The sequence below is a fragment of the Grampus griseus genome, assembly GCF_964374135.1.
Source record: "Grampus griseus genome assembly, chromosome: 10".
NCBI lineage: Eukaryota > Metazoa > Chordata > Mammalia > Artiodactyla > Delphinidae > Grampus > Grampus griseus.
This window is the reverse complement of record NC_139004.1, coordinates 38,529,245-38,543,494: the sequence shown is the minus strand read 5'-3', so window position 1 is coordinate 38,543,494 and position 14,250 is coordinate 38,529,245. Positions and strand designations below refer to the sequence as shown.

Sequence of the window (14,250 nt, the reverse complement as noted above, 5' to 3'; positions counted from 1 at the left end):
TTTGTGTTAGTACGGGACAGCCAGGCTGCCTCTGCTGTAAGGATCCTAAAACAGAAACCTCAGATGCAGTCAGTCCAAGAAGGGTGCTGGCAGGGCACCAGAGTTTATCGAACACTTGCTGTGTGCCAGCCACTCTCCCTGTGTTATCGCGTCTAATCCCCATCCTGTACCTCGAAGCAGGTGTTCTCATCCCCGTTTACAGACAAGGTTCAGGTAGGTTAATGTATTTCACCAAAGTTACAAACCAAGGGTAAAGCCTTCTTCTTGTTCTGACTTGGAATACTTTTTTATATTAGACCACATGGCGTGGAAGAGCACAGGTGACTAGAGCTGGACCTGGAAGGAATTATAGGGTGAAGATTTGGGGGCTGCAGAGGAGGCAGAGGCCTGCCAGGCCCAGGCGTGGGATCTCAGGAGCAGTAGGGACGTGGGTTGGTGGGAATGGTGGGCTGAGCAGTAGGCCCCACATCAGCCTGCAGCCAGGGTCAGGCATCTCAAGTTCGCTGTTGTCTGTACCCCTGAGCTCTGCTTTCCACCCGGAAAATAATTATCCTCCATGTACCTACCACTCCTGTGGCATATTTCCATGTGTCTTATCTTCCATGATTATATTTGGGGGATATAAGGATGCCATTTCCGTGATTTTTTGCACTGCCTTTTGGGATTGGGGTTAGGGCAGGGCACAGACTAGTTCCTAGCTCAGGTTTTTTGTTTAGGATGACCTTGGATGCTCTTGAGCTTTAGAACACATCTCTGAGACTTGGAGGACTCTAGTTGCTTTGCCTCCCTGCCCCATGGTCTGCCAGGGAAGGTAAGGGGACCAGGAGGAGGTCTTAGATGAAATGTCCCTTTGTCTCTGTGCTCCCAGCTGGAGATCTGGGTGGGCTGACGGCGGTTCCTGTTCACTACCTGCCAGATGCAATGAGTGGAAGCTGGAAGTTTGACTAGTGAGAGGTGGCCTCTGAGGTGATAGCAGGTAAGAGCCCATGACTTGGCTCTGTAACCAGGAGCGATCACACAGCCTGGGCTGCTTGGCCCTGGGCCATGGCCGTGATGATCAGTGAAAGTATAAGGCACTGTTCAAACAGGAGCCACGATGAGGAAGAAGGAAGGGCTGGAAGTATGCTTCGAGTCACCTGGGATGGTTTTCCAGCACTCAGCGGAGAGGCTCTTTAGGAGAAAGCAGCCAGAGAAGCGTTCTGTGTCTGTGGGAGTTTAAACTTATTAGATAATGAAAGTGGTTTGAGAATTCCTACATGCACAGCTTGGGGTATTGATAACAGAGGCGAGAGCTTATCAGACACTGCTGCCAGCTCCCCCAGGAGGCTTTTGACATGGCCAGTCAGGACTAGGGTTGTTTGGTTAATCACAAAACTCTTTTAAAGGAGGAAGTCATTTTTAAAAAGGATACAAACGTTTTACTTTAACTCCAAACGCATAGGTGAGCAGGCTAGTCTTTTGTGGAGCTGGGGCTTTTTCTTTCCATGTGGACCTGCTAATTTGGAGTTCTCTGTCCTGTTTATTACATGAACCACATCTATAATATATGATTGATTTAAACTTCTAGATTGAGTTTCTTAAAAGCAAAGCTAGAATTTGGCCACTTGTGAAGCAGTCTGAGCACAGAATCCTTTTAGAAATTTTTATGGTTTATTTCTCCAACAACACAATTCAAGGGCACATTTTTAAAAAATGATCCTGTTATTGAGTCTCTTCGAAGCATCTACCAGATTGCCACAGAAACAGCTTTTTGCACTTATTTCATCACTTATGTAATGTTTAATTTTCTGTTTCCATCAACAAATACAACCATCTTAAACAGTTTTGGAAGTGATCCCAACTGGTTCTTGATGAGCAGAACCCTCAGCGGGAGGAAGCGGAAGACCCACAGGTGTGCCTGGGAGACTCCTGCCCGCTGTGAACATGGTTGGCGTTGGGCTAGTTACTGAGGGTCCGTCAGTTGAGTTGTTAACAGCTTGCAGGGTTGGTGTTCGCCCTGTCAGAGATGACCGTGCGGATTCCACAGCCTCCGCCTGTTTCCCCAGCTTTCTCTAAGGTGAGGGAATGGTGCCCACACCAGACTTCTAGCCCTCCCCTCTCCTCCCTCTCCTCTGTTTGGTATTGTCCGGGGTTCTGTGTGCTCCTGCTGAGGAGCCGCCTTGTAGAAAGGCGTCACCTCCCTCACATGAAACTTTTGCCCTGAATGGAGAAGCAGCCTCCAGCTGAGCATCCAGGAAGTGAGCTATTGTTCACGCAGCAAGTTCCAAACATTTTCTGCCAGAAGGAAGCCGTTTCCCTCTGGTCTGTCCTTTTAAAAAAAAAAAAAAAAGGAATCTGGGTTTTGATTAACTTGTTTTTTGGGTAGAATTCTGTTTCTTTTGGAACCAGATGAATGTGAATCATGAGGGCAAACCCCTTCTAAGCTCTGTAAGCTAAAATGAGCAATGGAGGGGGACCGTGCAGACTCCTTTTCCTGGCCTCTGTGGTTTTACAAGGGCTGCAGGTGTTTCTTGGTGTAAGGAAGGCTTGCATCTGCTCAAGTGGGTTACAGAGTGAAAACGAAATGACTTTTAGGCTCAACCCTGTTTTCTAAGGACTTAATTTAAGAAGGCACTTTCGTACCTCCTGCTGGGGCCCGGGGTTGTGGCAGGGCCTCAGATCTCCCAGGAGCAGGGACAGACAGACACTGCTGTTGGATAAGGAGCAGATCTCTCCATCTGTGCTTATGGGAGCAAGAACCTTATCTTTCCTTCTAGGATGATGTCATCCAGCGAAGCCCATGTCTTTTAGGTGGTGCAGAGCTTGCTCAAACTCATGTCATAATAAATTAATTCCTCATTAGAGCTCTGTTTGGGAGCCAAACACTTCACTAAGACTCTTTATGTGCTGTCTCACATCTTTATAGGAACCTCGTGTTGAGGTCTTCATTTTGCCTTTGAAGAAACTGAGGCTTTAAGAAGACAGGTCAAGTAATTTGCCTGTAGCAATGATTGCATGAGTAAGGAATTTTTTCACATTTTATAGAAAGGGAAATTGAAAGAGATGTTAAATGACTTATCCAAGGTTCCACAGCTAATTAAGTGGACTTTTTTTAAAGTGGATTTTGAACTCAGGTTTCTTATTTCAAAGTTCTCATTCTTTCCATCAGTGTACACTGCCTTTCCAATGTCCTCAGTCCCACGTATTTGAAATTCTACTCTGGGCTTTACTAGAGTAGAAGCTAGGCCCTAAATAAGCTGAATTAGGAAGATAATTAATCAGGCACTGGCCACATAGTTCTACTCCTGTGATCATGTTATTGAAGTTAAAAGTTATTTAACTTTTCTGATATTTGGTTTCCTCTTCTTTAAAGTGGGAGGAACTTTTTTTTTTAATTTATCTTTGGCTGCATCGGGTCTTCATTGCTGTGTGCGGGCTTTCTCTAGTTGCCACGAGCAAGGAGCTACTCTTTGTTGCGGTGTGCTGGCTTCTCATTGCGGTGGCTTCTCTTGTTGTGGAGCATGGGCTCTAGGCATGCGAGCTTCAGTAGTTGTGGCACATGGGCTCAGTAGTTGTGGCTCGTGGGCTCTAGAGTACAAGCTCAGTAGTTGTGGCTCATGGGCTTAGTTGCTCCACAGTATGTGGGGTCTTCCCTGACCAGGGCTCAAACCTGCGTGCCCTGCATTGGCACGCAGATTCTTAACCACTGCGCCACCAGGGAAGTCCCCCCTGCCCCCCAGCTGGTTGTGAGGATGAACTGAATCGCCGGGAGGGCACTCAGGGGGTACTCAGTGCACGGCACCTGACTGAGAGAATTTCGCCCTGGAACCTGTCCACCCTGGAAGGCTGGAGTCTTAACAGTGTTGATCCCAAGTACTTTCCAAGGAGAAGGGTACCTTGCTGTGAGCACCTGTACTTGATTTTCAGGAAAGATGACCTCCTGAAGTAGGAAAGGGATAATTTCTTTTATTTGGCTGCGTCGGGTCTTAGTTGCAGCACACGCGATCTTCGTTGTGGCATGCAGGGTCTTTCGTGGCGGCACACAGGCTTCTCTCTAGTGGGCTTCTCTCTAGTCGCGGCGCATGGGCTCCAGGGCGTGTGGGCTCTGTAGCTGCAGCACGCGGGTTCTCTCGTTGAGGCACGCGGGCTTAGTTGCCCTGCGGCATGTGAGATTTTAGTTCCCCGACCAGGGGTTGAACCGGAGTCCCCTGCATTGCAAGATGGATTCCTAACCACTGGACCACCAGGGAAGTCCCAAGGGATAATTGAATAAGCTCTTGGCATGGTCCACACACCTTTCCCTTGCAGTATTCTGAGGGTGGATTTGATCCCATTTTATTGATTTCAGGCTATAGAGCAGGGGTCCCCAACCCCTGGCCCATGGCCTGTTAGGAACCGGGCCGCACAGCAGGAGGTAAGCAGTGGTGAGTGAGTGAAGCTTCATCTGCTTCTCCCCCATCGCTCCCATTACTGCCTGACCCCCCCCACCCCTCCCCACCCCCAGTCTGTGGAAAAATTGTTTTCCACAAAACCAGTCCCTGCTGCCAAAAAGGTTGGGGACCGTGCTGTAGAGGATACAAATGTATCCTGCTAGCCAAATGTCCTAATGTGCTCCTTGTCATGCTAAAGCAACTCACAGAGGGATCAGTGTCCTTTGAGTCTGATTATATGAACCAGTTTCCCAGGGCCTGTTCATCCCTGGGAACACTTCGATAATTGAGTTTTCAGACTGTCAAGACTGGGGTTAGCCTGGGTTCCAGAATAGAGAAGGCCACACCACAGAGGAGCGGGGCTGAGAGCCCTTAACCCTGAAAGCTTAGTGACTCAGAATAATGGTGAAGTCAGCTTTCCCACATTCCTTTCTCTTTGTTTCCTTTGCCTATTGGGCATGTCTCTGCTTATTAGCATGTTGAGCAGAGTTCATTACAAATGATGAAGCTCAAACCAGTATTGATCTTACCATTTATTATTCTCTAAAGGATTTGATCCTGAAAGAGATTTTTGTCCCAGTATTTTATTCTGAAAAACTTCTAATGTACAGAAAACTTGAAAGAGACTTTTGAATAGTGAGCGAATGCCTATATATTCACTACCTAGAGCCTAGATTCTACATTTCGATTTTGCTGTACTTTATCTCATATCCGTCCATCCCATCAAAATATAAAATAAAATCCATTTTATATTTTGATGCATTTCAAAATAACTTGCAAACATCAGTACATTTCATCGCTAAACATTTTAACATGTATATCATTACTTAGAGTTTGGTATTTGTTTATAGTTTTGGGGGTGGGGATTTATACAAATAAAATGCATAAATCTTGAGTCTACCATTCCCTGAGTTTTGATAAGTGCATACGTTTGTGTGACCCAAATTCCTGTCAAGATACAGGAATATTACTATCACCACAGGAAGTTCCCTCGAGTCCCTTCCCAGTCAATCTTTACCCCTCCCCACCCCCCAGCAACTACTCTTCTGACATTTTCCCAATCCTGGATATTAGTTCTGCCTATTCTAGACCTTTATATAAACTAGAGCACATACTGGAATCAGTGCAGTATGTGCTCTTTTGTGTAAGGCTTATCTGAAAGATTTTAACTAGTGCTTTAAAATGAATTTGGGGGACTCTATCAACTTCATCTGTCCAACTCTTCCTATTTCACAAGTTCAGAGATACTTAGGAGTGGCAGGCTGCAGGAAGTCTCTGCGCATCTGATGGTTACTGGTAGTGTATTTGTATCAAGCATATACAATTTTTTTTAACATCTTAAGTATATATAATTTGGTACTCAAAATTCTACATTTGTGTCCCCTGATATTACAAGGCAAGTGTTCCCCTGCAGAATCTGAGGAGCCAGTGGATATAGGACCCCTTTCTTTCTCTGGCCACACCGCTGAGGAAATCAATTCTGAGTGGATGCTTAGGGTGTTTTCTTTGGGCTCCTTTAATCCGTAGCCGTACTAACAGTGCAGCACACTGTAGTGAAGTTCAGGCTGTGGAAGAACAGGACCAACAAGGGAAGGTTACTTGGAAATTGGTGGTGAAAGCAAAATTGAAGAAGGACCAAGAGGCAGGTTCCCCAGTGTTTGAGAGAACTGCAGCCTTTCTGAGTGGCTTCCTCCGCATTCCTACCCTCCTCACCCGAATAAGCCTGCTCCTGGACAGAAAGTAGATTGCGTAAATTGGACTAGAACCCAAATACATAATCCTCATTAATCTTTTAGAGTCTTGTCCCACTTATTAAAGCCAGTACTTGGCGAATAACCTAGAGTTACGTGGCAGCAATAATAAGTTAATTGAAATCTAGGTCTCCCAACTATTTTTCTTCTTTCAGCAGTTTCTTGGGGCTTTGAGTTAAAGAGTGCTTGTATAGTAGGCTGTTCTAGAATGAGAAGGTCACTTGGCAGGTCTCGTCTACTTTCTGCCAAGTGGCAGGTCTGGGGCACGAGCATCGGTTAAGGAAAGGGCCAGCAGGTAGTTGTGGGGTGTGCGATGCTTTGGGGAGCAAGGCCGGTATCAGCCACTCAAGAGGTATGGGAACGATAAAAATGAGGAGGGAGAAGGGGAGTTAGAGACTTAGACTGAGGTCACGGGCTTCCAATCTCGGCCAGCGTAGCCTGGGGCAGCACACCTCGGGCTTTCATTTGAGCCTGTGTCAGAGACAGAAGGACAGAGACTTTTGAAACAGAACAGCTCTGTGGTCTCCCAGTCTCTTAGGAAAAGGGGGATTGAGAAGGAAGGTGGCAGCATAAAGGGGATTCAAATGGGGATACAACAATAAATATGGTAAAGACCCAAGGTCGCCCCCAACCCCATGAGACTGAGACTAACCTTGCTCTGTGGAAAAGAAGTGATTCATTGTTAGTGGAGCTGCCTCGGAAGGGACAGCCCTGAGCCCGCTGGCAGATCTGTATTCATCCCCTGCTGTCTTCTTCCATCCCCCCACCCCGTCCCTCTCCTATAAATGCAGTTGACAAGGTTAGAAAATCAGGACAAATAATTTACTTCAATCCATCTTTGTCTTTCCCCAGGCCTTGTGCAATTCAGTATGTGGGGAGAGGGAACAAATAACTCAGACCCTGGTCGGTGACCCTTTTTCAAATGTGGGGAATCAAAGCCCACTCTAGGCTGAGGAGTGCCTGTCGGCCGCTGAGCCGCAGAAGACAGAGATGGTGATGAATTCTTATGTGCTCGCTGGGCCTGGGAGGCAGCGTCAGCAGCGTCAGGGTGCCTTGCACAGCCAAGGGGCCACCTCCGGTGTCGTCGGTCACCTGAGGGCAGGGGCTCGGGGCCTCTGGGGAGGTCGAGGAGGCGAGGGCTTGACCTGTGCTCCTGGGAATGGGGGGCGCTGTCCAAGCCGGGCTGTCTGGCCCCGGCGGGGGGAGAGGGTCTGCCTCCCTGGTCCCCGCCAGAGGGCAGGCTCGGCGCCCCCACTGAGAGCAGTGCCATCAGCGGGCTGCTGGGCGTCTAGCTGTGGGGTGGTGCTTCAGCATCCTCACCTGAAAAATGGGATGACACGTTTTCTTGGCAGTGAGTCGAGGCTCTGAGGGACTGTTGAGAGAAAGGGCCAGCTGGTAGTCGTGGGGGGTGAGGTCACTGTGCCAGCAACCCAGGGAGGTTGGAAAAAGATAAAAATGAGGAGGGAAGGGGTGTTAGAGAATCCAGACTGGGGTTGAGAGTGTTGGCTACCTTTCCCCTCTTACTGTATCAGTGAGGTGACTAGCCTGGCCTGGGCATTTAACAAATGGTAACTTGTTTGTTACCCGGCCCCTCCACGTGCCAGCTCTGTGCAAGTCACCATGTGGCCTCTTAAAGAAACAGTATGAAACGGGGATCTTACCTTTATTGGTCCTATAGTGTCTCTGGGACACACCATAAAACAGCTAATTGGGAAGTTACAGTGCAAGCACAGTGTGTTTCTGGGCCAGTAAAGTATTAATTGTTGGGGGTAGAGAAGGAGAGATAGATGGTGTCTCCAGCCCTGGTGGTACAGGCCCAACGGGACTGGTGTGTTTTCCATCTGGTGGCAGGGTCCTTGGGGGCTGATAGCTCCGCAGGCAGCAAAAGGGGGTGGGGGAGAGTGTCTGACGTCAGGCACCAAATTCAGTTGCCAATCAATTCCAGAAACATCTCCCTTCAGGTTCCCATTTGCCGCAAAAGAAGGTTGGAGAAAGGCAATCTCTTCCCCTTTCTCCTCTCAGGCCTCAGCTTATGACCAGACTGATTCCTGTTCCCCTGATGTTTTTGCAGTGAGAGCCCCTGAAAATGCCCATTGCTTCTCACTCGTGCCACCTCCTAGGAGGGAGGCTCCCCACGGGCCTCAGAGCCATGTTGCACCGAGGCTGTGGTTCTCCTTGGACCGCCTTTATCCAGCACACTTCCTGGGGCACAGAAGACCCATCAGAACCTAGGGAGGTATTTCTCCGCGCAGCAGCTGTCTTCTCCCCCCTGCCCCTGTGACTCCCAGTGTCCATGGAAAAGCCTAGTATGATCTGAGTTGCTCCTGGCAGCCAGGTTATGGTGACCGGAGTGGAGCCTCTCTGGATATAGAATGTCACTTCCCATTGCCAGCCTGTGGGCATCCGGGATCCTGTGTTCCTAACAAGCAGATGGGAGAGGGCCTTAGTGGCAGGATTCCTAGTGTTTGGTTTTGGTTCTGTTTTTAGCCATACAGGGAACACATTTTATACAGCCCTGGTAGGGGGGAAAAAAAAGTCTGAATGGAATAATTCTGAATACTTACTGAAAATGGAATATTTCCAAGCATTTTTTGAATAGATGAGTCCATTATGGTGATAACTTTCAGGATTTACTTTACTAAACACAAATGTGAGCTGAGCTCTCTATAGAGTTCATGTGAAGCACAGTATTTTTTTTTTTAAAGATTTTTTGATGTGGACCATTTTTTAAAGTCTTTATTGAATTTGCCACAATACTGCTTCTGTTCTGTGGTTTTTTGGCCCCGAGGCATGCAGGACCCCAGCTCGCCTACCAGGATCCAGCCCGCACCCCCTGCATTGGAAGGCAAAGTCTCAACCACTGGACCGTCAGGGAAGTCCTGAAGTGCAGTATTAAAGCATGGCCATTTCCCATCTCTCTCCAAAAATGTCATGGATCCCAAACAACAGAAGAAGAAGAGAATGTTGAACTGTTCCCTTCTGCTACATTCCACCTGCATCTTCCCCTGACATTCCCCTGAGATGCAGAATGTTTCTGGGAAAGCAGCCTAATCAAATTGTTTTTTAACTCAAGCCTAAATGGTTAAACTACACGAAGTGTGTAGATCAGAACGGTATCTGTCTCCTATGACCGCTCCTCTGTGTCTAGACTGAAATGACCATATTCCCCCTTCGCTGGTTCTGGGCCCCCAGGGTGTGGCAGGGGGAGGTGATGAGGTCCCACTCCTCCCTGTGTCCACGGACTGGCTAAGGGGCTGGGTGGGGACCTGCCAGTCTCTGCCCGCACAGGCCCGCTTCACCGCCACTTCCCTCCTAGCCCTGTGCTTCCACCAAGGCTGGAAGGAGTCCTGGGTTGCAAGCTGTTGGAGAGCTCTCAGTTCCTCTATAAACTAGAATCTTCTCAGCTGGACTTGGCTACTGCTGTTCACAGAAAACAAAACACACTTTCTAGTTTGGATGACATTGGTTCTGAGAGTTCCCCGGCTAGCAGTTCCCAGCTGGCCTGCAGGCTGAAGCACCCAGGGGGCTGTGGCAGCTGAGCTTTTCACCTGAGGGTGACCCCTGGGGCAAGCAGGAGGGAACGGAGCAGAGAAGCAGCAGCAGCAGAGGAGCAGCAGCGTGTCCAACCCTGCTCACTCTGACTTCCAAAGGTCCTTTGGCAAAATGTCATGGGTTGAGCAGCCAGGAGATCCTGATTGGACAGGCCAGCCAGGGCTTTGGGTGTTAGGTGATTATGATGATAATGAAATATATAATGTAGGGCTTGACTTTATTTCAAAAGACACCTTGGAGTCACCTTCCATTTCAGTTTTTCCCACCCTGACACTCTGTGTGGCCTTGGGAAAACAGCTTTTCGTTGTTGGCTCTAAGTAAATGTAAACTGCTCTTTGTCTGTCTGTCTGTCAGTTGCCTCTTTTACCATGAGCCAGGCCCAGGGGGAAGAATGGCAGATAAAACATGCTTGATTCCATCTGTCCTGTTGCTTGCAGTGGTGATTCTCCCACATTTACCCACTTTGGCCTGGAGGAGGCATCCAAAGGCTGGTAGAGCCATTCCAGGGATAAGGACCCAACCCCCCATGTAAGAAAACGTTTCCTCACCTTAAGCACCCTACTTTTCTCCTGTAAATGCAGAAAAGAAAAAGAAGGCACACCAACAGATACCTGTGGAGTGCCTGCTCGTTGCCCAGCTTTGAGGCTTCTGAAATCTGAATGTAATGACTGATGTGTCATTTAATGCCAGGTTGGGCCTTGCAGCCTGGTGGTGGGGGAGAGTTTATCTGGAAGGTAAGAGTTGTCTTCATATATCCCTAAGCCTTTCCTGTGGAAGAGGAGATGAAGTTAGAAAAAATGTTTAAATCTGTAGAAAGACAAACGTTATAACTTGGCGCTTTATGCAAATAGGGTGAACTGACTGGGAGAGTTAGCAAGTGCCCCATCTCTGGAAGGTCTTTAGCAGAATTGGACATGGCATGGGAGTTGGGATTATATGACCTGTGAGGTCCCTGCTGCTAACTCAAGATTCTGTGCCTGGAAGGACTCCAAGAGATCACTAGGATATCTTAGAGATATCCTTGCACCTGGGTTCAAAGATGTATGTGAAACAGTATTCATTGTAGCACTGTTTAGAATGAGAAAAGATTGGAAACTCCACACGTGCCTGTCCGAAGACTGGTTCAATAAATTATCATATAGCCTTACACGGGATGACTATACCTCATCCATTAAAAAAAAAAAAAGATGTTCTTTATGAACTGTGGCAAGAACTCCAAGATGCATTATTAAGTGGAAAAACCAAGATGCAGAACAGCATATCAGTATGCGGGGTGGTGGAATACATTCATATATTTGCTTAATTGCAAATAGATCTGAGGGATACTTGAGAAACTGGTTATACTGGTTGCCTCCAGAGAGAAGAACTATAGGCAGCTGGGAGACGGGAGTAGGAAGGAGACTTTTCTCTGAATAACCTTTTGCCTGTTTTGAGTTTTGAATCGTGTGGATGTATTGTCAAAAAATAAATATAAGTAAAAATATGTTTTAAAACTTTAAAAATAAGTTTTACTAGGTCGGAGCACTGTGGACAACAGAGGGGAAGTGGGAAACAAGCTAACCTTTTATTGAGCATCTACTATGAGCCAGGTCTTTGGCCAGATGCCTATGTACATGATACTTTTAATCCACACAGTCCTTTATGGGAGGCATTATCCACCCCCAATTTTATGGATGCAGCACTGCGGCGTTGCGGGGGTGGGGGAGAAGTACCCTCCTGGCTGGCTGGGTCGTTGCCATGTTGCACCTGAAATGGGCAGGGCCAGAGAAAGGGATGCTCTGGAGAGGGCTGGAGGGAGGGGGGCCTTTTCTTTAAGGGACACTGCAGACCTGCCGAGGCACTGCCTGCTTCTGATGCCGGCCTCTGGGCTGCCGGCCGATAAGTCGAGGCACACCCTCCGTTTGCTGCACGGGTCAGATGTGTTGTTTCCTTTGCTTTTGCTGAGCTCAGGGATGGAGTTCGCAGTATGCATTAACAAGCAGTTAGGTGACTGCTAGAGGAAAAGACCTTCCTGTGCTCCCGGCTGCCAGGGGAGAGGTGGTACTTACCCTGTGTTGTTCTGCCGGGTGTCAAAAGTGCTGCCTTTGCCTGCCAGCTGGAGGCTGGCTGGAGAGCTGTTATTTTTCTGACTGTCAGACCTGAGGCTCCTTACTTTCACTTAGAGGAAGAAACATCCAAGCCCTGGTACAAAAGGTCCTCTTTTCCTTTCTTTGGAAAAAGAGCAGTGAATGAGCTCATTACCACTGCAACCCAATTGGGGTTGAGGGGGGGCTCCTCCTCGCTGTCTGGGCCTGCCCCTAGCCAGGTTTCCGGGAGCAGGGGGCTTAGATCTGGCCCAGGGTGACCAAAGCCAGATGGCTGGGACAGGTGGTCCATACAGGGGGCAATGCTGGAGACATTTGGATGCTTTGAGACCAGCTCTCTCTGCTGTGGTCTAGAGGAAGGACAAGTATCTGCACCTCTTCTCCCCTGAATGCAGAGCTGCATCCAGGACTGACGGCCTCCAGGGATCAAATGATCCTCCATTCAGCGTTATGTGCCCATTCAGGTGCTCTAGAAAATGTCTCCACCCCTCAGAGCTGGCAGTCATGCAATAGCAATTATCTGTTGAATGCTTACGAATTGCCAGGCACTGCTCTAGGCGCTGGGGGTATAGCATGGAACAAAGCTGGCAAAGCCTCTGCCCTCATGGAATTTAGATTCTGGCATGAGCAGTGAAGGGTGCCAGCACTGGCCTGCTCTTGCACCCTCTGCCCAGTTTCCGCTGGGTCTGAAAGAGCTGGAGGGTGGGGGGACTGACATATAAATTGCCTTGGAAGGGAGGCTCTTGGGCGTTTCTAGCAGCTGAGCTCCGATTGTTACCCGCTCACTCCCTTCAGAGCTCGTCTTTAGACCCTACAGGGCTGTGGCCAGAGAAGAGCCTTTCTTGATCGGAGCACCGTGAGCTCTGAAACCTTGCAGGTTGGTGCTGGACCTTGGAATCGTCTGGAAGAGACCCGGAGGCCTACCCTGGTGTGCGCGCTGACGGTGAGCTGGCGATGTTTGACTCGAGCCTGACAGCCTTTCCTTTTTGTTCCTCTTTTCTTCCATCTCAGATTGAGAAGATCATGAGCTCTATTGGAGAAGGGATCGACTTTTCTCAGGAACAGCAGAAGATCTCAGGTATGGTACCAAGCAGCCGTTTTCCCCATGGAGCACCACCCTCTGGGTCCCTTCTAGCTCAGGTTTTTCTCTGACGCAGAAGACAGACATTTGGGGGGTGAGAGAAGTCAGCCTCAGACCACGTCACTCTCTTACAATTTGGAATCTCATGTGTCCACACAGCCCATCTAGCTCTTACTTTAGGAGCCATGACTCCTTTTACATAGTGGAGGGGAAAATATACAAATTGAATTTTAGGCTGTCTATTAGGAAGCCCTTTTATAAAAAGTGAACGATTGTCACTTATTCATCGTTGTTTTCATAAATGTAGGCTTTCTCTGATTGGCTTAATGTGGAGTGCTCCTCGTGTTGGTCTCCCAGCTTCCCAGGCGGCTCTGGCACTACCTCTTCATGGGCACGTGGCTTTCGTTCACCTGATCCATGGCAGCGGCAGAGCGCTGGGTTGGACTGTTCAGCCTGCATCGCCTGGAAGGGTTGGCTCTGCTGTTTCCTCCTTGTGTCTGTTTCTCCACTTTTCCATTTACTTAGACACTCATCATTTTTACTTCAGATCACTGTTACTTGGGGTATTCTTTTCATCTCAAAGCCCTACAGGTGAGGCCTGCCTCCATTTCCTTTGTTTGAAACAAAGGAACTAGGGAGGCCATACCTGAGCTGTTTTTCTTGGTAATAGAATTATGGTTGTGTTACTTGCTCAGGTGAGGTGACATCTTAAAGGTGCATCCCAGAGCACCTGTTGCACCCCCTCCCCCAAGCATCTGAAGACGGAACTGCCACCAGTGCATCTGGGCTGAAAGCAGCTTGGGACCCTGGCCTCTTCCTCTTATTGGGGAAGTGCCTCTCTGCCCTGAAGGGGTGGCTTCCTTGTTCACTTAGGAGGCTCCATCCAGGATTGACCTGTAAGCCCTGAGTGACACCTCTAGTTCCTCCATGGGCCTCTGGCCCTGGCAGGAAGTCTGAGGGATGGGGGCAAGTATGCACGTCAGGGATAAAGTTGCTGCTGAGGCCATGGGGCTTGTGGAGAGAGCATGGGCTCTGGAGCCGCAGCCCTGGTTCACATCCTGATTCTAGATACCTGTGTGTCCAGGGCGAGTCGCTTACTCCCTCCGAGCCCGCAGTTTCCCATCTGCAACATTTGGATATAGTACTTCTCTCTTATGTTTGTTAAGAGTGAGTAATATATACAAACACTTGAGCTAAAGAGGTACTCAGTAAATAGTAGTTATGCTCATTTTTCTCCAGGAAGTGATTACTTTCTCATATCGACAAACCTGGAGAGGAGGGGCGTCTGCCCCCCTACCTTGTCTCCCTCCATGCTTTTTCCCACTGTGTTCCTGGAGACATCCCCCTTCAGCCCTGTTTCCCTGGGCTCTAGC

General features: G+C 48.6%; 1 protein-coding gene across 3 annotated transcripts in view; it reads left to right on the top strand.

The window, feature by feature from the left end:
* ANKS1A (ankyrin repeat and sterile alpha motif domain containing 1A) overlaps nt 1-14,250 on the top strand; it is a gene marked incomplete at its 3' end in the record, with an annotated part of 188,452 nt that overhangs the window by 144,572 nt on the left and 29,630 nt on the right. For all 3 annotated transcript variants that reach the window (XM_082663056.1, XM_082663055.1, XM_082663054.1), the window contains exon 12: nt 12,808-12,874. In XM_082663056.1, coding sequence (XP_082519182.1) covers nt 12,808-12,874 — 67 coding nt within the window. The remainder of the gene's footprint in view (nt 1-12,807; nt 12,875-14,250) is intronic.